Source organism: Trichomycterus rosablanca, chromosome 1 (genome assembly GCF_030014385.1).
Source record: "Trichomycterus rosablanca isolate fTriRos1 chromosome 1, fTriRos1.hap1, whole genome shotgun sequence".
NCBI classification, from domain to species: Eukaryota; Metazoa; Chordata; class Actinopteri; order Siluriformes; family Trichomycteridae; genus Trichomycterus; species Trichomycterus rosablanca.
In genome coordinates, this window is record NC_085988.1 from 35,720,293 (window position 1) to 35,747,003 (window position 26,711).

The 26,711-nt window shown below is 38.4% G+C and overlaps 1 protein-coding gene across 1 annotated transcript in view; it reads left to right on the top strand.

Annotated features, from left to right (window-relative positions):
* Nucleotides 1-26,711, top strand: part of tln2b (talin 2b) — a 265,448-nt gene that overhangs the window by 128,890 nt on the left and 109,847 nt on the right. The window contains exons 8-16 of the mRNA XM_062991879.1: nucleotides 4,673-4,800; nucleotides 7,603-7,666; nucleotides 11,018-11,122; nucleotides 16,581-16,736; nucleotides 19,766-19,867; nucleotides 19,951-20,027; nucleotides 22,754-22,937; nucleotides 23,062-23,175; nucleotides 25,569-25,677. Coding sequence (XP_062847949.1) covers nucleotides 4,673-4,800; nucleotides 7,603-7,666; nucleotides 11,018-11,122; nucleotides 16,581-16,736; nucleotides 19,766-19,867; nucleotides 19,951-20,027; nucleotides 22,754-22,937; nucleotides 23,062-23,175; nucleotides 25,569-25,677 — 1,039 coding nt within the window. The remainder of the gene's footprint in view (nucleotides 1-4,672; nucleotides 4,801-7,602; nucleotides 7,667-11,017; nucleotides 11,123-16,580; nucleotides 16,737-19,765; nucleotides 19,868-19,950; nucleotides 20,028-22,753; nucleotides 22,938-23,061; nucleotides 23,176-25,568; nucleotides 25,678-26,711) is intronic.

A 26,711-nucleotide genomic window follows, 5' to 3' on the forward strand; every position in this document is an offset into this window, starting at 1 on the left:
TCTCAAATGCCAGCCAATCATGTCTGTGTTGGCAGATGGCCAATAGGTAGCACAGCTAAGATTTAAACTTGAGAGCTCTAGATCTCTGTGGTGAATGGCTGGAGCATTAAACTGCTGTGCCACCTGAGTGCCCGAAGCACCACCTCTTTTAGGTCCACACAGTTGTGCTGTTGTGGTTTAAAGTTAAACTGATTTCAACTAATTGGATATTGGAAGTTGCCAAATCACTCATTATTGTGAATACCAGAACAATTAGTGTTAAGTTTTAAGCTTAATTTTGCAGCCTGGTGTATAACCCGTTATGACTGGAATGCACAATATTTATGCATTTTAGAACCATTTCTTTCCTGCCACTGTCACCTTGGGCTTGCTCTTTTTAGATTGTGCTGCCAGCACCTCTAAGCTTTCCCTTCACAGAAGAATAACAGCCAAAGAAATAGCTGTTGCCCCTGAGAGAGGCAGATAGCATGTCGACACATATAACAGGTGCCAAGAGGACAGCCATTCCATCCTCTTTGGATCACTGTCATTACCCAGCATTCCTTGAAGCCAACTAATGCCATTCATTCCTGCTTCAGCTGCCCACAATCATTCAGTAGCTCACAAAGCCTCTTAATTCTCTTGCACTTTTACAATGCTATGATTGCATGTTTGGGTGGTTGGGTGTCGTGTGCTATACAGTATGTTTATTTAAATCACTGCTGCCTGCTTAAATCTTTACAAATGTTAAATGTTAATTGCAAAATACATTCTTTTTGCTGTATTCTTTATGGTCATGTCACTACTAACATGTTTTATCACCTCATTATATTGGAATAAAAACAAACCATGCTTGATTGTGTTATTTATTGTGCTGATGCTAAGGATGCACAATATAATAATAACGATGCTGCATTTATATTGCATCACATTGTCATTGCAGTAGGCCTTGCACTTAATTATGAAATATAATATGGACCTGTGGCAGGGTTAATACACAGCCCGCTTTGCTTTATCCTGAAATTGGATATTGAAACATCTCTTTGTTTTTTGTCTAATAATATTAATAGTAGTGATTATAATTATTGTTCTTCTTATTATTATTATGATAATGGAATTAAATTCTGTAACTGTAGTGCAAAGACTTTCTGAAATGAGAAAAAAAGATAATAATAATAATTCACATCAAAATCTTTTGCAGTCTATTACACAGAGCAACTCACTACAAGAGATTAAAATAAGTTTGAACATGCACAATTTTTCAGTGTTTTTAACTGAATACTAAAATACTAAAACATGCATTTAATATTTTTAACATTTAATATTTTTTGTGTATTCTCTCTTTGTTTAGAAGTAGCCATACAATTACTATGGTTCTCTTCAGTAATTATAGATTACTGATATGAAGCTAGATATGTGCTAGCCCAGGGGTTTTCAACCTTTGGAGATATTTTTACTTCTAAAACTAAAGCAATTAATTTTTCACCCACAAAAGACATATTTGATTAGTCTCGCTGACCATGCACACACGCATGCCTAATGTTATCCGGTTCAGTCAGAAAAAAAGGACTGTTAGCTAGAAAAACTTAAAAAATAGGGCTAACAGTGAAGATAAATCGGTGACAAAAGCAATGACTGCTGTTATAGGACATGGATGTGTGTGTGTGTGTATGTGTGTGTGTGTGTCTTTAAAAGAGGTGTATAGTAGAGCTGGGCGGTTTCTGAATCACCCGGGTTAATGATTCGAATTTTTGTACTGAATCAGGAATCACGAATCACGAGTCCGAAATCTCAATTAACCCGGATCCTATGAGTCCTTTGAGCTGCTGCTAAGTACACAAGGCGAGTGAGCAGGAAACACCGCGGAGTCAGATAATTTGGCTGAACCAACTTTACTCCAGTCCGTGAATCTAAGTAATAAGTTAAATATTCCAATAAACAAGTGGTTAAACACACTGGTGTTCGTTATGTGGCTGATTTTATGCACGTTATTATTATTATTATTATTATTATTATTATCAGTAGTAGTGGTATAGATTAATAATGCAGCATATTTTCTTGTAAGCAAAACAACAACAACATAGTTATATTATTATTAAAATGCAAATGCTTACAGGCTACTTTAGTACTGTACCACTTAAGGAGTATCATAGCCCCCATCTCCCACATGATCAAAATTCCACTTAGAAAAAAGTGTCAACTTGTCACTGACAAGAGAAGTGTGAGGTGCCAGGAGAATTAAGAGAGAAGGATTTATTTACAGAAGATGGGTGCATGGAAGACAAGTGATTTTGGATGCATTTTTATGCAGTAAATCAACCACAATCAAGATGTCAGTACAAGTGACTCAACTGACTCAAGTAAACCAAATCACATTACTAAGTGACTCAGATTAACCTGAGTCTATAAAATGAACCGAATTTACCACCACTAGTGTATAGTGGGAGTTGTTCTGTTCACAATATCGCTATAAGTGATTCAGGAGTCAATTCATATGAAGCGAAGCGTGTGCACCTTCTGAGTTTCTCTCCTTAGACATCTCTCCATTTTTGCTGTTATTAATGAATGCTGCGGTTTCAAATAAACACCAGCTTCTACAGAACATTTTGTGTGACTCACTCTCCTTACTGGTCGGAGGCTTAATTAAACTGGCTATTACCACAGAGTGGTAGCCAAGTCAGAATCGTTCTGTCCGTGGAACTAAAAGTTAGCTCTCCGACTACTGACAGAAAGCGGGAATCAGGAAAGGTTACACTGCGTTATTTCAGCTGAGGACTCCACTAGCAAGGCCATCCATTCAGATTCCATTGATGGCGATAAGCAATCTAGATCTTTTGTCTGTCAGTAAAAGCAGAGTATCCTGAACTATCGAACTTAGCAATTTATGTACTTTTGCCTCTACTTGGCTCTGTGAGGCAATGTTTTTTTGCTCTCATTGACATTAAAAGCAAGAACCGCTTATGATTTATGACTATCTGTAACTGAAGTTAAACCACAGATTTTTATAATGTGCTCGCAGAAACAGGCTCAGTTGTCATAAAATATGGTAGTAAATATTTAAATCAGCAAAATTACATGATATGTATGATGTGCACAACGTTAATTATATTATTTTAGTTGGTCAAGAGCTTTCGCAATGGTTTCTGTGCGGGGGTTGTTTTTTTTTTGGGGGGGGGGGGGGTCACAAGTTCAAGGTCGGCACTGGGAAGGGGGCGCATGTCCAGAAGGATTCAAAACCCCAGTACTAAAATACTAATGTGTGCATTTAATATCTGCACTACAAATGGCTTAGCTTAGTGGCGATAAAAACGTAGCAATAAGTGTGAATAAAGTATTTTTATTTAAGTGTCAGAGTATTGAATTCCATCATTATATTTTTCGTGTATTCTCTATTTGCTTAGAAGTAGCCATACAATCTCTATGGATCTCTTTAGTAATTAAAGATTACTGATATAAAGCTGGATATGTGCAAGCCAACTGGCAACAGTCTGCCTTTTTGGCTTCCTCTGTTGTATTCCGCTCACCAGTTGCTAATAAACCTGCTCACATTGATAATGGGTAGAAACAGGTGGAGTTTTAATATCTAAATCTTAATTTACCTTCTATTAAACACTTTATATAGTTTTTTTCTTCGCTATATTTTGCATTTTCCCCTTTTCATCCCAAACTAGCGATATCCACTTTTCCAGTCTTCCTTTCTTAGTGCAGACCCCCATCTTCACCAATGTAAGCCGCAGACTATCACACAGATTGCTTCCAGAGACAGGGTATCACAGAGAGTCCAGCCATCTCTTGTGATGGTGCCTAGATCGGCCAGAAGAGCCCACGAATGCAGCAGCAATGATGAACTTGTTTGACCGTCCTCTCCCTCAGGACACAGCAAATCATGTCTTGTGTGGGCACAAGGCTGGTTTATAGCACAACTAGGATTCTAGCTTGAGAGCTCAAAATCTTAGCAGTGGTGGACTGAGGCATTAAATTGCTGTGTTACCCTTTATTGTATTTACTGATTGATATACCAGTACAGAAAAGTCACAATATACCACACTAAACACAGAATTATGTAAGTGACTACATCACAGATTAAGAAAAAAAGATTTCTAAAAATTTTGTCAACCTCTAACTACCGGTTTGCATTTCGATGACTTATTTAACAATAAAACACACTTTATAAAACGGATAGTTCCGGTCCTAAAATCTGATTGGCTGAGCCGCGTTCAAAGCCATTGTAAAATCCCCGATAAACGCACACCTGTGACCGCCTCACATCATTCCATATTAATACGCCACTGAAAAGCAAAAGTTAATGTTATGTTCGCCCTCATGTTGCCTAGCAACACTGTTAAACGAACTACCTTGCGTCACGGAAAAATGCTTTATTGTAAGTTTATACACAATAAATACATTTATGAATTAAACATTGTTGTATTTATTGTATTTTATATTGACCGCCGTTTTATAAAAGCAATAAGCCACTCAAGACCGTGCATTACTGTTATGATTTTAGCACGGGAAAGAAGTTTTAGGCACTCCGCTTCGCGTTGCAGTAACGCACGGCCTCTCGTGGCTTATTGCTTTAATCTAACCAAAACTTTGGATTTTAAAGTGTCCTTGTTAATCTGCTAATTTGTTGCACTTCTCTTCTTTAACATTGTTTATTGCATTAAGTAACTCCTGCTATTGTTTTTTTTAGGCAAGAGATGACATCTTGAATGGCTCCCACCCTGTGTCCTTCGATAAGTCGTGTGAGTTTGCTGGAATCCAGGCTCAGATCCAGTTTGGTCCCCATGTGGAGCACAAACACAAGCCCGGATTCCTAGAGTAAGCACACGCACGCGAGCTTAATGACCACACACACACACACACACACACACACACACACAATCACTTGTTAGACGCCTTGCTATTGAAAAAGCTCAGGGTTAGCATAAGAGTCTGATTAAACACATTGAGTTCGTGTAAAGTGTACCACTCTGCACCCTGATTTTTGCAGTCATCAGTTAGTCATTGAGCCTGCAGTATTTTTTAACATGCTTGTATTTCATGTAGTGTACCCTAACTAAGACCCTGATGCAGGCCTACCAACAAGCTTAAACTTTTATTAAACTAACAATAGTACAAATAAATTACCTTGTTGTTTTGGCTTATCACTTTAGTTGTATTCTGTAAATATGAATAAATTCTGAATTTAATGCCTGTAACACATGCAAAAGTTGGGACAGTCACCACAATAAGCAGGTGAAATGGTAACAGGTCAGGGTATCTTGATTGAGTATAGAAGAGGATCTACTAAAGGCTTAGTCTTTCCAGCCAAGGGTGGGTCATTGCTCAATACTTTGCCATCTACTGTATATAATATTGTAAAAAGAAAGATTCTGGAAATCCTGAGAAATCTCAGTCCTGGTAGGGCAAGGGTGTAAACCACTGTTGAATCTACAAGACTTTTAAGGCCTCAGACTTTGTTGCATGGGAAACCACTATGCTACTGGGCTTAAGAGTACAATAAACTGTTGTCACTTAACATAGTGTGCCACTGCATCAAGAAACAAACACTGTCATGCAATGAAATAGCTGTACACTGATTTTGTGCTGAAATGCTGTTAAGTTCTTAGATGGACTGAAAAACCGAAACTGTGTGCTGTGGTCAGATTAATCAATGTTTAAGCTTGTCTTTAACTTAGTGAATATTGCGAAAGCCAATACCTGCCATGGCATGGTTGTCCATCATAGTACCATTGATGCAGGGGTGTATATTGAGATTTTAGAGACTCTGCTGCCATTAGGATGATGTCTTCCACTGAAAAGCTCATGGTTAGTTCAGCAAGACAATGCCAGACGTCACTCTGAATGTGCTACAACAGAATAACTACAGTATCTCACAAAAGCGAGTACACCCCTCACATTTTTGCAAATATTTTATTATATCTTTTCATGGGACAACACTATAGAAATGAAACTTGGGTGTAACTTAGAGTAGTCAGTGTACAGCTTGTATAGCAGTGTAGATTTACTGTCTTCTGAAAATAACTCAGCACACAGCCATTAATGTCTAAATGGCTGGCAACATAAGTGAGTACACCCCACAGTGAACATGTCCAAATTGTGCCCAAATGTGTCTTGTCAAGGTTCCAGGTGTGAATGGGGAGCAGGGCTGTTAAATTTGGTGTTTTGGGTACAATTCTCTCATACTGGCCACTGGATATTCAACATGGCACCTCATGACAAAGAACTCTCTGAGGATGTGAGAAATAGAATTGTTGCTCTCCACAAAGATGGCCTGGGCTATAAGAAGATTGCTAACACCCTGAAACTGAGCTACAGCACAGTGGCCAAGGTCATACAGCGGTTTTCCAGGACAGGTTCCACTCGGAACAGGCTCTGCCAGAGTCGACCAAAGAAGTTGAGTCCACGTGATCAGCATCATATCCAGAGGTTGGCTTTAAAAAATAGACACATGAGTGCTGCCAGCATTGCTGCAGAGGTTAAAGAAGTGGGAGGTCAGCCTGTCAGTGCTCAGACCATACTCTGCACACTGCATCGACTCAGTCTGCATGGTCGTCATCCCAGAAGGAAGCTGACGCACAAGAAAGCCCGCAAACAGTTTGCTGAAGACAAGCAGTCCAAGAACATGGATTACTGGAATGTCCTGTGGTCTGACGAGACCAAGATAAATTTGTTTGGCTCAGATGGTGTCCAGCATGTATGGCGGCGCCCTGGTGAGGAGTATCAAGACAACTGTATCTTGCCTACAGTCAAGCATGGTGGTGGTAGCATCATGGTCTTGGGCTGCATGAGTTTTGCTTGCACTGGGGAGCTGCAGTTCATTGAGGGAAACATGAATTCCAACATGTACTGTGACATTCTGAAACAGAGCATGATGCCCTCCCTTCGAAAACTGGGCCGCATGGCAGTTTTCCAACACGATAACGACCCCAAACACAACCTCCATCTTGGAGGTTGTGTTTGGGGTCGTTATCGTGTTGAAAAACTGCCTTGCTGAGGAAGCTGAAGGTAAAGGTGATGGACTAAACCCAATTGAGCACCTGTGGGGCATCCTCAAGTGGAAGGTGGAGGAGTTCAAGGTGTCTAACATCCACCAGCTCTGTGATGTCATCATGGAGGAGTGGAAGAGGACTCCAGTAGCAACCTGTGCAGCTCTGGTGAATTCCATGCCCAAGAGGGTTAAGGCAGTGCTAGATAATAAAGGTGGTCACACAAAATATTGACACTTTGGGCACAATTTGGACATGTTCACTGTGTTACAAATTACAAATTCTTGTTTTACTTGCATTTTATGAACTGTGCCACCTTTTCCAGAAATAGTGTGTGGGGGGTGAAGTGTACAGACTAATATACAGTATACGCTTAATGATTTTGTAAAATGTTTTAATACACAAAGTATGATGGTAATGGCCAAATACACGGATGATTAATGAAGTCAATTTTTGGGCATGACTCCAGTTTAAAAAACACTGGCATAATGTGTGAGCCCTTATTGACATCATGATTCCTGAATGACAGACTCAAGCCACAATTTTCTTTATTCTTTTTTTTTCATACTCTGACATGATGTGTATTCTGAAAAAAACTCTGTTTAAATGTGTCATTTTGGCTTATTTGCAGCTTAAAAGAATTCCTGCCCAAAGAATACATAAAGCAAAGAGGAGCTGAGAAGAGGCTCTTTCAGGTCTGTGCTGTAAACTTGTAACACAAATGCTTAAAAAGTGGTGGTTCTCAACCGGTGGTATAGCCTCAGGAGCCTCATCCATCCTTTATCATTAAGTTGTGACCCTGTATCAGTTTAACTTTCTAACCCTTCTAATCTGTTTTAGAAAATGAATAGTGCTGTATAGGACTATGTGTTTATCCCCTAAAACACAAAATCACAAGCCATTTGAGCAGATGAGAATAAATCTAAACCCTTCTAAATCCAAAATACTGCTTTACTAGTTTTACTAAACAGTAATGTGGTAATTTCCTATACTAAATAACAGACCATGCTCTTTGGTACAAGGAATTAAAGCTGGAGAAACTTGTACATGATATTGACTATTAAACTCCTTTGGGACAGTGATTAAATGGGCTACATTTCAAATCTCACAATTAATTGCTAAATATTGTGTATAATTGTGCCAGCTTTTCTCTACATTGTGCATAATATTTGGTTTGGGAAACAACCAAAAATATCACTTACACGCGCTGTGTAAACAATGTCTGTCTAAGGGGCGCCTGAGCAATACCCTCAACTCATTTGTTTGAATTGTTTCCTCTCCGTCTCACTTGTGAGTTGATGTGCAATAAAGCCTTTGCTAAATGGCTTACATGTAAAATGCAAATGGAGCTTAGTTGTTCACTGTTAGCCATTAGAAAGGATTAGGAAGGATGCACAAATTACACTCATGCTCTATAATGCTTTAATTGAACTGTAAGCTGATTTTTAAAACATTTATTTAAAAGATGTAGGGTGTTTACTTAAGTTGGAAATATTCTCTTGCTTGTGTTGGGTATAAACACCTTGCAAATTTGACCATACAGGTTTAAAAAAACAAACCCATTAAGCCATCATAAGGGTCCAAGCACTATATTTTAGGTTATGCTGATGTGTAATTAAATTAGACTTTAAACGTATTAAATATACATAAGTTTGCAAAGTTTTTAGACCAACCTCTGCAGTAATATTCTTGAAAGTTAGGCCTTTTTCTTAGACATGTGGACATTAGACATTTGCTGTTGGAATAGAAGACATTGTCTTGAAACAATTAAGCTTTGTCATGTTTCTCTATTTCATGTTCCTCAGAGTGCTCATGATACTGCACTGTTCTATCAATTTTGTGTGTTATGTTTATACACCTGTAAAAAAAGAACCTTTAGTAGACAATTCTTGGTGCTTGGACCCTTAAAAAACAGATAGATTTTGTGCTAGATAGATGATTTGCAGTCATTGGAAAGCCAAGAAAAATATGTGTTAATATTTGCCAGTTAACTTAAATTTAATAAACAACAAATAGCATTAAAACACGAAGCAGGTTTAGTATTAAAGAACATCTCAGGTGTAGTTTAATGTTCCAATGAATGCAAGTTCAATATTACGACTTTAAAGATTTGTAATAAAAGATTCATTAAATCCTTGCCATGCCTTTATTTCCCAATATTATTTATTCTGAACTTCTCGGTTTAAAACTCGGCGTTGCCACCGGTCGGCTGGGTGCCATCTAGCGGGCATAATTGGCAGTGCCTGCAGCAGACACGTCTCTGCTAGTGTGGGATGACCGGACTATGTGGGTGGGGTATTCAAAAAACGCTGTGTAATGACCCTGATTGGCAGATAGAGAGGCGCCTGTGCGGAGTGCATAGGTGAAAAAGGGTTCCGCTAAGGGCTGCGTGCGGAAGAGGAGGCGTGAGCAGCAATATACCCACCTCGACTGCAATCAGGGATCCCCCAGCAGCAAAAGACAAATTGACTACGCTAAATTGGGAGAAAATAGAAAATACAAAAAAAAAAATGTAAATAAAAAATATACTCTGCTATAAAAGTAATTTATATTATTTTATTATAAGGGGAGATGTTCGCACTGCAGACAGGCCAGTCTGGCACTTACAGTTGTTGTAGCAGCAATACTGTTATAGCACAACAGTGTTCTTAAATTGTTGGATTATTTGCTGCTGTGTTTTTGGAAAGTGGTGAGCCTCAGACTTCTTGGTTGTTAAGGACTAGGGCGGGGATGTTCCTTTTATAACCAAGAATAATTCTTAAGATAAAACATTTTATTTATGGGCTTTGTATGGTGTTCAGTGCAACCAAGGGTCAAAGTACATTCACAAATCACTGTCCTTTATTTGCATTTTACATACTGACTGTTCTTAATAGAACTTCAAATTAGTTTATAGTCAGTTGTAATATTATTGTTCTGATGTATTGTGGACTTGGTAAAATGTAATTTTGGTTGTAAATTAAGTTAGGTATAAGTCCTAGATAACAATATACAGCGGTACCTTAAAACTCAACTGCAATTGGATCTGGGAGTGGCGTTGAGTTTAAAAGACGTTGAGTTTTAATGGTTTTTTTTCCATAACGATGTATGGTAAACCTGTTAATGCGTTTCGTGGAACTGCATATTTTTAGGCTAATGTAAAATAATGGGGTTGTTTTTGACACTTCACTGAAATACAATTAAAATACAGTTAAAAATCGATCAAAAATACAATAAAACCTGCACTTTACCTTCACTTCTTTATTGTTTTTATGCTTCTTAATTAGTGGAGATAACGAATAAGCAGTAATAATTAAGAGAGTTTTAGTTTTATGATGTCGTTGTTTTAATACATGTCAGTTGCACACACGTTGAGTTTAAGGGTACAAATTTCTCTACAAAGGGCGTTAAGGTTCAAAGAGTTTAGGGGACATTGAGTTACAAGGTACCACTGTATTTCAGAATTGACTTATGCAGTGATATATTGGTTAAGGTACTAGTAATCAGAACGTCACTGTTTTAAGCCCCAGCATGACCATGTTGCCATTGTTAGGCCCCCTGAGCAAAGCCCTTACCCCATCACCTTAACTGTAATTGGCTACAATTGTAAAATGTCATACATCTGAATCATCTGAGTTATTGTTAAGGTTTAAGCTATTTAATTTATACTAGCCAAACATATCCAATTTAAATGAAAAATGTATCAGCCATCTAAGAGGATGAACTAGTCATTATACCAAAATGATTAGGTTGTTAAATTTGGTTCCATCAGTTGAGAAGGACTGTTTCAAACACATTTAGATCACAGCTTGTTGTAACCACTTAATGGGTCCAGTACTGAACTTTAATGAAGCATACACTTATGAGCAGATGGAGCTATGAAAATTGTGCAGAGTAGTACTGCCACAGAATAATTAAGATGAAGTAAATTAATGCCTGATTATAAGATTTACAGCCTAATGAGCTCACATTCTTTCTTGAGTTACTTAAGTGTAAGGATAGCATGCTGTGCTTGAAATGTGGATTTAATACTGCACTCTTGTTACTGTTTGCTTGTTAACCTGCAGGACCACAAAAGCTGTGGTGAGATGACGGAAATTGAGGCAAAGGTGAAATATGTGAAGCTGGCCAGGTCTCTGAGAACATATGGAGTGTCCTTTTTCTTAGTGAAGGTAAGAGTTGATGACAATTGCACTACATGATGATGATAATTTTGTAATGACTACAATTCTTTTCCCCCAGATGTTTTGATAATGGTAATGAGGGGGCTTTGTTTACCATATGAGACCAAAAATATTTAACTTGTGTTTAATTGGGTTAAAAGGGTTTATGCCGATTTTGCCAGCAAACGTTCCTCACAGCATAACAGAATTCCTGGAAGCTCTCAATGTAGGGGTACTATTCTCCTGGTGTACGCCCATGTACATAGGGCTAGTTGAACTGCACCCAATAAAAACTAAATGGATGGTTTGGTTGAAAAAGTTCAATACCCCAAAAAACGATGGTAACAATGTATATAAACAAGATGCCGCATAGGACACACCATATTGACCCATACATACCTGCTAAAAGGAGACCAGGCCCCCACCTGCCCCCTTTGTGGATCAAGTACTTCTATTAAACACATCCTTTATTCATGCCAACAGATGAACACCATCAGAACACAATTCTACAATACGAACAGCTACAAGGACATCTTCACATCAGTACCCCCCCCCAAAAAAAAAAAACTGCTTAAATTGTCAAACACTCTTAACCACCATACGCACATGAAAAAATGTACCCACCACCTTGACGTTTAAATAATGTATGAGCTAGTCATGATAATAGCCATTGCAGCTGACATGACGTTAAGAATTAAACAAACAAACAAACATGGATGGTTTGTTGCTAAGGTTAGAAAGAAAATCCAATTGTCAACTTATGTATACAAGTGTATTTAGATGGTCAGATCAAATTTCCAAAGAACCACCATGCACAGGTCTGCCATGCAGGAAAAAAAGCCTGTGTCCCATGGAAGTGTAAATATTGCTTGAACAGGGACATAGTCAACCATACTCCTGAGGTTCAGCAGCAGTCTACTTCATGGTGGATTTTAAATAACCATTAGGTATTTACATTATTTTTTAACCCATTTTTGTGTATGTAAAATGAATAGATGCATGCAGAGCCCCCTCTTACCCTGAAATTCAACCTATAATTAAAGTTATTATGGGAAAAAAAGCTCATCAATAAATTTACCCCACAGGTTTTTAATGGGTGACAGATGGTAGACAATTTTTGATTTAACATTTCCAGGTATTTCATCATGATGTCATCATTGAGTCTATGATGGCATCTGCCCTAACAATGTTCCCAGACCCACAGTATCACAGACTGTCCACTATACTAACATTGGACAAGAGGTTTTTTTAGTGTAGTCATCCTTTTTGAACCAAACCCACCTTGAGTGTTTTCATTTTATTTCCCATAGAACCTGGTTTCAGTCAGATTCCTGGTAGTATTTGGTAAACTTTAAATTATTTATTAATTATTATTTATTTATTATAATTACATTAGTTATTATGTCTGTGGTTAGTTCACAGTACAGGGCTTTTTCTTCCAAATATCAAGTTTTCCAAATAATCTATTGGCTTGGAAGTGGCCTCTGATAGTAGTTTAATAGACTTGGTGGCCCCAAACATCTATAAGCAAAAACAGTCATCCATATGGATTTTTGCCTTTTCTGTGGCAAAACTAACTTAGGTCCTTGTTCAGACAAGTTTGTCACTATTCCAGTTGACTGAAAGCTTTTTAATTATTCCTCTAACTGCACATATGGCCATTTTCAGGCAAGCAGTAATATTTCATATAGCCATTTGACTTCTGTTTCATCTTATATATTGCCCAGTGATACAGGGAAATTGTTTCTAAGAATTCTTAGAATTGTGGCTCCTAAAATTGTGGCACATGTGGTTTTTCCCCTCGAATACATGTACTTCAATTAAAGTTGGATTTTTCGCATTTTTTCCAGTGTGAGATAATTCATTAAAAGTAAATTGCCTACAGACTTTTTACTTCTCTTTTCTAGGGATGCCAGCAATTGTGGAGGAGACTGTATATGTGGGAGGGAGGTTAGCAGATAAGGGTTTAGATGAGAGAGTGAGTTTAATTTTTGTTAGTGGTCTTAGCTCAAAACATAATTACATAGCTCAGAGTGACATAATCACTCTTAAACATAATGACCAACAATCTCTTTGTAATAGATTTTTATATGGTTCACATTAAAATGCTCACTGTTAGCGGTTCCATTATTTACATGGGGGAACTAAGTTGAGATTTTAATTGTTCTCATTTACAGTCATTGGTATGTGCAGTATTAGCTTATAATTGTTGCAACTGCTATATTTACAATAGGGTTTTTCACATTCTCAGCAGGGGAACTATTTAAGGTCTTTAGTGGGCTGCTGCAAATTCCAAGGTCATAAATAAATTGAGTGAATAGGCACTTTTAGCAAACTCATTATACTAAGCTAAAAACAGCATCTATTTATATATGAATGCGGGAAGAAATTCATCTTCAACAGAAGTGTAGTTTTCAATGACCTTCCGTTTTTTTATCCTAAAAGCCGCCAACAAAACGAAGTCAAAGCAGTTACCCATAAAATACCCAACTCTGTCAACATGTTTTTAACTAACATTTTTGGAACTGCTTTTGAATAATTTTGCCTAAACTAACAGTGCACAAAGTATTGAACTTGCCTTTTGTAAAGAAAATATTACAAAATATTACAAAGCCCTTTCAGATGTGACAAATAACCAAATTATAAATGACGGTTCCTTTTAATTATTTATGGTACATGCTGGAAAACACATGTACACTGACAGAACCTTCTTAAGCTTTAATGACATTTTTAGTAGCCGCTGAGCAAATTTGCATAGTGGTGGGCAGGAATTTTAAACCAGTTGGCAAAAAGCCAAAGACATTATTGTGTCATCAAGCAGAACAAAAACTTAACCACAATCCCCTGGTTGCTTTTACACTGATTTATTATGCACCAACTATTATATGCTTCCACACTGATTCTTATTCTTAAAAGAATTTGATTCTTCTACTGCCTAATTCAATCACAGTGATGTCACTGATCGAGTTTTCTCTGCCTATACTCTAAAAAGTTGCATTAAGTTAAAATAGTGGATGTCTTTTTCCTCTGTGATGGATTGGCACCCAGTCCAGTGTATTACTTGCTTTGCGTCCAGTGTTCTCCAATTAAAGCAAACCAGTCGCAATCCTGACCAGGATAAAGTGGTCTTTTTGTGCACTTTTTGTGCATGTTTGCTGTAGAATAAAACTGTTTAAAACCTCCACCATACTTCACAGTTGATATGATGTTTGGTATTAAGGTGCAGATCTGTGTTGAGTACAACCCACACTTCTAATCTCCAGCCCAACAGGGGTAGTGATGGCTCCGCTGTTAAGATAACTGTTGAATGGAGAGTTGAGCAAGACCATTAACCATATAGGTCTGCCTTTTTTTTATTAATCATGGTCACGGTTGAAGGGGGTCCGGTTCCACTGGAAAACACAAGGCAGAAATACTCCCCCCCAAATGTGAACATACTTTATCTGTAGAACTTTTAAACAATACATTTAGTTCATACCTAAGAGGCCATTGTGTATTGTGAGCTATTACTAGTGATAATCACTTTTGACCCTGAGGTTAAACAATAGCTTGCAACTAGGATGCTAGTGCACACAGCTGTTTTTTTGTGTGCCAGTCTTGGTCATTTGCCTCAATGCCATAGGCAAGTCTGCACTGATGTGTGTGTGTGTGCTCGCTTGCACATGTACAGTGGAAAAAATAAGTATTTGATCCCCTGCTGATTTTGTAAGTTTACCCCCTTACAAACACTTGAACAGTCTATAATTTTTATGGAAGGTTTATTTTAACAGAGAGAGACAGAATATCAACAAAAAATACAGAAAAAAAACATTAAATAAAGGTTATAAATTAATTTGTATTTAATTAAGGGAAATAAGTATTTGATCCCCTACCAACCAGCAAGAATTCTGACCACCACAGACCGGTTATGTGCCCATGAGGCACACAAATTAGTCCTGTCCCTGTATTAAAGACTCCTGTAACAGAATCAGTTTCTTCCATTCAAATCTCTCGACCACCATGGGCAAGACCAAAGAGCTATCAAAGGACGTCAGGGACAAGATTGTAGACCTGCACAAGGCTGGAATGGGCTACAAGACCATCAGCAAGAAGCTTGGTGAGAAAGAGACCACTGTTGGCACGATAATTCGAAAATGGAAGAAATACAAGATCACAGTCAATCACCCTCACTCTGGAGCTCCATGCAAGATCTCACCTGGTGGGGTAAGAATGATTCTGAGAAAGGTGAGGTCAGTCCAGAATTACACGGGAGGAGCTTGTCAATTATCTCAAGGGAGCTGGGAGCAGAGAAATGCTGGATATGACCCCAAGAACACCATCCCCACTGGGCATTTCTCTGCCTCCAAACATGGCGAGTGGAGTTGATGCCATTTTTGTCTCATCTGACCATATCACATTCTCCCAAGCTTTCTCTAAATCATTCAGGTGTTCATTGGCAAACTTCAGACGGGCCTGTACATGAGCCTTCTTGAGCAAAGGGACTTTGCGGGCACTGCAGGATCTCAATCCATTACGGCGAAGTGTGTTACTAATGGTTTTCTTGGTCCTGTGCTCCCAGCTCCCTTGAGATCATTGACAAGCTCCTCCCGTGTAATTCTGGACTGACCTCACCTTTCTCAGAATCATTCTTACCCCACCAGGTGAGATCTTGCATGGAGCTCCAGAGTGAGGGTGATTGACTGTGATCTTGTATTTCCTCCATTTTCGAATGATCGCACCAACAGTGGTCTCTTTCTCACCAAGCTTCTTGCTGATGGTCTTGTAGCCCATTCCAGCCTTGTGCAGGTCTACAATCTTGTCCCTGACGTCCTTTGATAGCTCTTTGGTCTTGCCCATGGTGGTCGAGTGATTTGAATGAAAGAAATTGATTCTGTGACAGGAGTCTTTTATACAGGGACAGGACTAATTTGTGTGCCTCATGAGCACATAACCGGTCTGTGGGGGTCAGAATTCTTGCTGGTTGGTAGGGGATCAAATACTTATTTCCCTTAATTAAATACAAATTAATTTATAACCTTTATTTAATGTTTTTTTTTTCTGTATTTTTTGTTGATATTCTGTCTCTCTCTGTTAAAGTAAACCTCCCATAAATTTATAGACTGTTCAAGTCTTTGTAAGGGGGTAAACTTACAAAATCAGCAGGGGATCAAATACTTATTTTCCCCACTGTATGTGAATTTGCTCTGGGGTAAAGCTGCACTGCTACTGTCGAAACGCAACAAGCCCAGTGGAATATGACACTGCTGGTTATCCAGCTCTGCAGTCTTTTCAAATGGACAAAAGGGCTTTATTAATATAGCCTCCCTCTTAAACTAGGGAGCATCAAAAAACTAAAGCTGCAGTCCTGCAATAACAGTCTGGCGAAGAGAATTTGATGTACATACAGTTGTCACCAGGGCACATATTATTCTTTACTTGAATAGTGTGCATACATAAAGCTACAATGCTTTGATCTGTACTTTACCAGGAGAAAATGAAGAGCAAGAACAAGCTTGTCCCACGCTTGCTGGGTATTACCAAAGAGTCAGTGATGCGGGTTGAGGAGAGGACCAAAGATGTAGTGCAGGAATGGCCACTCACCACTGTGAAGAGATGGGCCGCCTCCCCGAAGAGTTTCACGCTGGTATGTTTCACAGACATTTGATTTGCTTGCAATGAAGATCCTACATTTGTTTTGTTTTTTCTTATATAATTACCCCTATAATTATTCAGACCCCCTCTGTTCCTGTGCTTTAATGGTTTGCATATTTAATAATAAAGAAGAACACTGACTGCCCATTTTCCAGCTGTGTTAATGCAATATTGGTATGAATGTAGAAATTACTTTTCTGCATGGGCATTTCAGAAAATTGCTAAAAAAAAAAAAGGGTGCAGCTGGTCTGCTAAAGGGTCACAACTTCTGAGGCAAGCTGAGCCTAAAGTGCAGGGGTTATTGAGACAAATCTATGTATTATAGGCCACAGGTTGAAAAGCCTAGTGTTTCCGCACTTGTTTTCTGCACACTATTTAGTAAGAATTTCAAAAACAAATGACATCACTTTTCTACATCTTTAAATAAATTTTTCCCAGCGTCATACCAACTTTTTAATGCCATCAGCAAAAAATGTTTTTGGTTGAGCTCGAAGCCACTGATGCAATGCTGCTTTCACATCATCATCACATGAAAATCTTCTTCCCCTTAAAGCTTTTTTGATCAGTCCAAAAAGGTAGAAATCAGATGACGCTAAATCCGGACTATAATCTCTCTCTCAGTCTCTCAGACACAACCAATTACTTCTCCTCCCACCCTCACCGTTTCCAACCAAAATATAAAAGTGCAGAAACTTTTTGAAGATCCCTCATCTAAAAGAAATCCCCCAAGTCTAAAAGGTTGCAGTGTTTCTTTTGCCGGGGGGAATTGCCCACATGTAAACGGCCTTGGGTTTAAATAGGTGAGTAACTGGATGAGTGTGTCTCACTATTATAGACTGGCATACTGTGTAGGGTTTATTTCCATCTTGTGTCCAGTGTTTTCTTGTATAGACATTGGACTTACCGTAACCTTGATCAGTATTTTGTGGTTACTGAAATTACACAAGTTAAACAATTTATTACAATATCGGAGGAAGGGTTTGCGCACAACACTGTATATCATGTATTTTATTTAGGAAAATACTTACAATTGATTGAATTTGTGTTACTCCAGCAAATGGCTTTAATATGGTATAGTTTGTGTACTTATAGATTATATACTGTATTATATAATTTCATAAAGTAATTTTGTATTTTGTTGATTGTGGTGAATATTAAATTCTATTAGGATTCAAACACAGTTATTTAAAAATACATAGTTCACAACAAGTCTGTTTCTTTAACTTTTAAAATGTAAATTTAAACAATCAACAATCAAATGTTTAACTTCAAACAATTTTCAAGCAATCAAGTGTTGAATATGGAGAAAATAAATAGCTTTTTTTCTTTTACTGGCTAGCTACTGCCGGACATCATATTTAACCTTGTTTTTCTATGGTACTACTTATAAGCCTTTAATCAATGAATATTTGTATTTATAATTCTTTCAATGTCACTTAACCTTTATTTATAGAAGCACTTTACTTTGTGTTAAACACATTGTTCTGCATTATGAAGACTTCCGGTTTGAACTTTGCTTATACTTCTTACACAATAACCACTTTTAGCACAAGGTCAAACCACGGAGGTCAAAAGAAAGTCCTTTTCTGCTATTGTCTCAATTTTAAAAAATGTCTTTGAGAGATTAAATAGCTGTCATTTATTATTTAATGGTATACTCATTAAAGTGCAGCAAGTCTACTGCATAGCTTACTAAAGTACATTTGGGAACAGAATATAAATCATCATTCATTTATTTTCACTTACAGCTTCATTTGGTAAGGGATGTGATGGTCGTATAATTCAAACTACACACTTTCCAAACACCTAGTGTGGTGTGTTAGAGCAGCGAATCAACTTGCCGCATTGTTTTGGGGGTGGTTGGAAACCAGTGTATTCTTTGTGAACATAAGGTCAAAATGCCAGACTCATCACAATAAAAGTTATTGTAGGAAAAGTTTAAACCCAGGTCATCATTTTTGGGTGTGACACTTGCTGATATATAAGAGAAAACATCTCTCAGAGTCTTAACAGGAAGAAAATAGTGCACTAACAGAAGCTAAAACACCAGATTTAGGTCAAAGAAAGAAATCTGCAAATTATGTAATCTAAAGATAGGAATACCAGTGCATCTCATTGTTCTAATGAGGAATCTCTACACTAAACAACAAGCCACAGTTATGACAGAAAATGGACAGCCTGGATCCACACTGGCAGAGTAGTTGGACAAGACTGCATTCTGCCAGCATTCCTGTTCAACTTGTACACAACATATAATTAAAGAAGCAGGACTGGAAGAAGATGTTCAGGCATTCGTGACTGGTGGAAGAAACATTAACATTAAGGCCCGATTTATTAGAAGAAACAATTATGCTTGAAAGAGTTGAAGGTAAAAAGGAAGATGACGGCCAGCAACAAGATGGATGGTACAATTAGAGGAATAATAAATGAGCCATTAAGAAGCTTGAATACCCAAACAGAAAACAAGATGTTCTGGAAAAACAATCTGCATGGTTGCCAGAAGTTGGAATCGACCTGATGATACTTTGATGAGCTCTTTCCCGGAAAATCCTGAGGCACAATGAGTTGAAGCTTATTTGTGTTATGAAACAAGACAACAAGCAACACCACAAGAGTAAGTCTACATAAGAGTGGCTTAACATAAGAAAATGAAGGTGTCCTGACTTAAAATTGTTTAGGACCTTAACCAATGATTAATCTTCAGTAATTGGGAATGTCTAGTTGCAGTTGTTGCTTCCAAAGAAGGCACAACCAGTACAGTTGGACAATATTGGTTATGCCTTACCTTTTCCCTTTAAAGACTAAAATAAACAGTACAGTGTGTAAATATTTAATGGCACTTGTATCCATGAGCTATTAACCGTTTAAACATTTTGAATGTATATGAACAGCATTTGCCTACTTAATGGATATTTACACATTCTGACCTAGAGGCTTAGCCAGGTACCACCAACCAGATAAATCTCACTCCCTTCATTTTATTTTAACTGTGATGTATGTTCAATTGTGCACTTCCTACAGGATTTTGGCGAGTACCAGGAGAGCTATTACTCAGTTCAGACCACAGAAGGAGAGCAAATCTCCCAACTTATTGCAGGCTACATTGATATTATCCTCAAAAAAGTAAGTGCTTTAAGCATTCTCTCATCCTCCTTTGGCAAACTAACCTACAGCCACGGAGACTCATGCTGGTTTTAAATCTGCAGAAACAAAGCAAGGACCGCTTTGGCTTGGATGGAGATGAAGAGTCCACCATGCTGGAGGAATCGGTTTCACCGAAGAAGTAGGACTTATGTAGAATATATGCTCATTTACCTATTTAACTACTAAGAACTTTAAGCTATTTTGTTTACTCTAATTTTCACTTGATTTAGGCAGTTAATTATGCACGTCTTTGGCCATGACCTCCAGCCATCAGATTAAACTTCAGGGCATTAACATGAATCTGACACTTGCTCCTCTGGAAATGTTTTCTACTAGATTTTGAAACATCAAGGCATTTTGAAACATTCACTTTAGTCACAAAAAACAGTAATAAAATTGGGTGCTAATGTTTTGGATGTGTTTAAGGTTGGGGGACTCTGCAGCGGTCAAGTCTAACCAACTTAGCAAACCATTTCTTTAAGACTAAGTTTTATTAAGCTAAAAAAGAAAATAGTAAAAGCCTCAAACACTTGCTTCAAAGTCAAACGGTCTTAGACTGTTATTTCTTCTTTAGACTCTACACTTAGCACTAGTCATGCCGACAGAAATGACGTATGATGGTCAGAAATATACGTACAACACCTTACAATTATATTGATGGAATGTTATTCAAGTTCATAACTAAATTAAAGCAATAAGCCACGAGAGACCGTGCTTTACTGTGATTTTAGCATGGGACTTACGTTTTTGGCACGACGCGAAGCGGAGTGCCTAAAACTTCTTTCCCCGTGCTAAAATCATAGCAGTAACGCACGGTCTCGAGTGGCTTATTGCTTTTATAAAACGGCGGTCAACAAAAAATACAATAAATACAACAATGTTTAATTCATAAATGTATTTATTGTGTATAAACTTACAATAAAGCATTCTTCCGCGACGCCAGGTAGTTCGATTAACAGTGTTGCTAGGCAACATGAGGGCGAAAATAACATGAACTTTTTCTTTTCAGTGGCGTATTCATATGGAATGATGTGAGGTGGTCACAGGTGTGCGTTTATCGGGGATTTTACAACGGCTTCGAACGCGGCTCAGCCAATCAGATTTTAGGACCGGAACTATCAGTTTTATAAATCTTAATTTATTTTAGTGATTTTAACTATGAATATATCTTTGTGACTTCTGTGCACACATAAATTGGGCTTATTTTTAAAAAAAAATCCAAACTTTCTCGAGTAAAGAAAAACCCTTCTGCCATGAATAAGAAGCTTATTTACCAGTTAAGTGAACACACAAGCTATCCAATATTGTGTGCTTGAAGGATGCTTTGCAAGAAAGAAGCCCCTGCTTCAAAATTGACATCTGAATGCTTGAATAGTTGCTGATTACTTGGACAGTAGCAGAAGCTACATACTGGCACAACAGCCTCTAAGCTTGGCACAATATAACAATATACAGCTGACTTGACTGTGAACAATGTCATGTTCCAGCCACTTCTTATTTATGGCACCCATTTTTTGGAGATTTTTGGATTAATATATATTACAGTGGTACCTTGTAACTCGACGTCCCCTAAACTCGAAATCTTTGAAACTCAACGCCCTTTGTCGAGTTTAAATACCTTTAAACTCGACTTTTACCGTAAACGAACTGTGTCGCTTTACATTTACATTTTCGGCATTTAGCAGATGCTTTTATCCAAAGCGACTTACAGTAGTGTGACAGTTAAGGCCTTGCTCAAAGGCCCAACAGTGGCAACCTGGCAGTGGTGGGGCTTGAACCAGCGACCTTTAGATTACTAGTTCAGTACCTTAACCACTAGGCTATAACTGCTTTGTTCACATTTATGCTGTCCGTTATACTTCAAATGGTGAGCGTAAACAAATTTCGAAGTTCAATAATCATTTGCTATCATTGCTAATTGAAATCACACAGTAAACATCATTATAGCTGCTTACCTGAGCTTCTTTTCTTCAAATCTATATTCCTGTGTTGTTTCATTAGGGATATAATCCTCTTGTTTTTCTTCTTGGTGGCCATCTTGTATGTTTCCAGAATACTTCCAGAACATACAGTATATATCCATATTCAACTGTGTTTGTCCACCAAACTAACGAAAACGAAAAACAGTTTAAGTCAGATTATTTTTTCTCTCGGCTTTCGCTGTAAAAAGCTGAAACTGGTAATTTGTTAACTAAGCTGTCACTTAAACCTCTACAACCAATACAGAGAGAGATTTTCATTGCCAGCTCATCTAAATGACACACATTGGAGGAATCCAAAAAATTTGCATATATTGCTTTGGATCAGAGGAACAACTGAAATTCTGTGCTTGTATTTCTGATATTCTGCTATTGAGAAAAACATTATATTTTATTAATTCCTGCTCACTGCAAATCATCATGATTAAGATATACTGTTCTTTAAAGCATGTCAAGAGATCAAGCATGTCTTATCAAGTCTGTTTTCTACCTTAAATATCCAGGCATTAGATTTACAGATGGGTTGCTCCTCTCCAGTGCTGAGTATTAGTTGTGAAGGGTAACTGCATATTAAATTGATGCATATTGTCTCCAGACTAGTGTACTAGTGCAGCCGTCTGTCTATGTTGGAATCCAAAATTCTCCTACAACGAGATGTAATTAACCAACAGAGCCTGGAGTATGTGTTCATTAAGGGGGAAATGCTCATTATTAATTGTACGGTAATGCTGGTTTGCTTTTAATTCTTGTTTATAATTACCTCCACAATGGCTATTGTCCTCCTCTGACATTTATTAGACACAAAATGTCAGATGATCTGTATCTTTGCTGTATTATAAAATGAATGTGTTTGGTAATTGTTTGTTAATGGAATGTGTGTATGTAGATCCACTATCCTGCAGCAGCAATTTAACCGTGTAGGCAGAGTGGAGCACGGATCGGTGGCGCTGCCTGGCATCATGCGTTCGGGCTCTGTTGGCGGGCCAGACACATATAACATAGGCACCATGCCTGGACCCCAGCAGCAGATCACCACAGGGCAAATGCACAGAGGGCACATGCCCCCATTGGTAAGATTTTTATATTGATTCTAACTACACACCTGTGCTTATTGCACTCCTGTGTATGATTTGACTGGCAAATAGCAGGGCGTGTTTATAACCCTGTCGTGTGTGTGTGTATACACGTCACCAGAGTCTGGCCCAGCAGGCACTGATGGGCACTATTAACAGTAGTATGCAAGCAGTGCAGCAGGCTCAGGCTGATCTTGGGGAAGTGGACAACCTGCCACCACTGGGACAAGACAAGGTAAGGAGGGACATGCATTACCACAATCACTGGTCATCACCGGTTATGGTCTATACCAGATGCCAAATTGGACACACATTTAACACACTCATATTCTGTAAGAGGGAAGCTACTCCACAACTCCGCCAAATACCTATCAAACATACTGTATGCTGACTGAATGCCATTAATTATTACCGTAACAACAATGTATAGAAATATCTAAAGACAATATTATTAAGCCAAAATAGAAACGATCATCAATTTCTTGAAAAAATTGGTTTAAAAGAATACATACAAAAACAACAAAAGGACTATAGACTGATATAAAAATTTACCTACCTTTCCTGCCCTGAATATATCCATTGTACAGAATAAAATATCTAAGTAAATAAATCACCGGTCAACATAAAGTATCTGGTTTAATTAAGCTCAGCTTTGTCACTGTACAGTACAACATTTGAATTCAAAGCCCAGTTGTAATAGGATCATGGTTGTTTTATTTATTAAACACAACCAACTAACATTTACACAGACGAGGCATAACATTATGACCACTGGCAGGTGAAGTGAATAACACTGATTATCTCTTCATCATGGCACCTGTTAGTGGGTGGGATATATTAGGCAGCAAGTGAACATTTTATCCTCAAAGTTGATGTGTTAGAAGCAGGAAAAATCTGAGCGAGTTTGACTAGGGCCAAATTGTTATGGCTAGATGACTGCAGCTCTTGTGGGGTGTTCCCAGTCTGCAGTGGTCAGTATCTATCAAAGGTGGTCCAAGGAAGGAACAGTGGTAAACTGGCGACAGGGTCATGGGCGGCCAAGGCTTATTGATGCACGTGGGGAGCGAAGGCTGACCTGTTGGGTCCGATCCAACAGACCAACTGTAGCTCAAATTGCTGAAGAAGTTAATGCTGGTTCTGATAGAAAGGTGTCAGAATACACAGTGCATTACAGTTTGTTACGTATGGGGCTGAATAGCCGCAGACCAGTCAGGATGCCCATGCTGACCCCTGTCCACCGCCGAAAGCACCAACAATGGGCACATGAGCATCGGAATTGGACCACAGAGCAATGGAAGGAGGTGGCCTGGTCTGATGAATCACATTTTCTTTTACATCACGTGGATGGCCGGGTGCGTGTGTGTGCCGCTTACCTGGGGAACACATGGCACCAGGAGGTATTATAGGATGAAGGCAAGCCGGCGGAGGCAGTGTGATGCTTTGGGCAATGTTCTGCTGGGAAACCTTGGGTCCTGCCATCTATGTGGATGTTACTTTGACACGTACCACCTACCCAAGTATTGTTGCAGACCATGTACACCCTTTCATGGAAATGGTATTCTCTGATGGCTGTGGCCTCTTTCAGCAGAATAATGCACCCTGGCACAAAGCAAAAATGGTTCAGGAATGGTTTGAGGAGCACAACAACGAGTTTGAGGTGTTGACTTGGCCTCCAAATTCCCCAGATCTCAATCCAATCAAGCATCTGTGGGATGTGCTGGACAAACAAGTCCGATCCATGGAGGCCCCACCTCGCAACTTACAGGAGTTAAAGGATCTCCTGCTAACATCTTGGTGCCAGATACCACAGCACACCTTCAGGGGTCTAGTGGAGTCCATGCCTCGACGGGTCAGGGCTGTTTTGGCAGCAAAAGGGGGACCAACACAATATTAGGATTGGTGTATTGGCCAACATGGACATATTTTATTGATAATTTTATTGGGTTATATACAAAACTTTATTTTATATTATAACTTTAACAATTTAAGACCATATTGTTTATTTATTTTTTTATTTTTTTAAACAAACACAAAATAAATTTTTCGATCTGTGTACATTCCTTGTAGCACCCTGTGGTCATTCAACCTAATATACCAAGCTGACCACTGAACCACAGATGTCACTTACTGTGTACTTTATAATGCTATACCCTATTCTGTAGCTTGATCCCCCCAGCCTATTCATATCAAATTCCCCAACTATAACTTCCTCGGCCACTGCACACACCCCCGCCCGACTGAGGAGATCACGCACCCTCTGCGACATGATAGCACAGCTGACATTAGAAAATGTTGCAAACATGCAAAATGTTGAGAACTGTTTTATAGTGCAGTCTTAGATTGTAGGCTCTCTGATGGTCCGTAAAAGTCTAAAATGTTAGCATTGTAAACTTTTTATTGTGTAGTAAATCTTTAAACTCGGTTCATCTGATGCAGAGCAGACTTCTTATGGCTGTGGATGTGGAACCCAGGAAATGTTTATTGATCTAAGCTGATAACCCTTATGTGGAAATGTGTGCCTCAAGTGTAAAGGAAAGCCAGTAAAAACAGAGACTGATATAAGCAGTACTTGATTTGATATTATATTATATTATTTTGACTGTCATTATGTTTCTGTTTTTCCTAAAGGCATCCAGGGTTTGGGTACAGAACAAGGTGGATGAATCCAAGCATGAAATCCATTCTCAAGTGGATGCCATCACTGCTGGAACTGCATCTGTAGTGAATCTTACTGCAGGTAGATATGTGTGTAGATATGTGTTTATGGGCCGTTGTTGCCTAGTGGTTAAGGAACTGGGCTAGTAACTGAAATGTTGCTGGTTCAAGCCCATCACTGCCAGGTTGTCATTGTTGGGTCCTTGAGCAAGGCTCTTAACCCTTATTTGCTTAGACAATATACTGTCAAATGTAAATGTGTAGGGTCATATCATCTGGTCTGCCTTCATCTTTCCTACCCTTCCTCTTATTTGTTTCTTTAGTTTAATGCTTTATGATCTTATATAAGCAGATACTGTGTATCGTGTTTCGTATTGGCAACATCTGAATTGGAAATCAATTAATCATATGAAAAGTGCTGATAGTGAAAAACATAAAACGTGCAGCTCCAGTATCAACATGCTTTCTTCCCGTCTACATCAAGGACACAGACATCAGTAAGTTACATCTTACAGCTAAACACTAAGCTACTTTCTTTTTACCCTTTTAAATATTCCTATTTATAAGGGCATAGGAGGCACAGTGTCCCAAAGCTGAATGGTTGACAGGCTTGCTGGGTTCTGGAAGCTGGCCTTGAAGCAGCAAGACAGATTTCTAGTGGACTTAATCGCTATGTGCCATCTGTCTGGTATACCAGAGATGTGTCTGTTAAATGTCAGCCCAGAAATGTTTACACTATTTCCAGCTTTGTATTTCTATCAGTTTATGTAATGTTATGGAAAACTTATTAGAAATAACATGATGCATATTATTGTGTCTGAAAGGCATAGTTAGTATGTTAGTAATTGGTTTTCTAATTAATTCAGTTATTTCATATTTATCTGACTAAACTATTTAGATCAGATATTTTCTAGGGCTTGCTTTAGAACTAGCCATTATTCCAAATCAAAGAATACTTGAAAAGGCAGCAAAACAGTTAAGTACAAACCAGCAAGGTGAAAACAGGGATTTGTGAAAACTCATACAGGAATTACAATAGATCCTAAAAACATGCAAGAGCTGCTGATGTCTCTCGCCTCAGTGCTTAATGTTCATGTCTTTACAATAAAGACATAA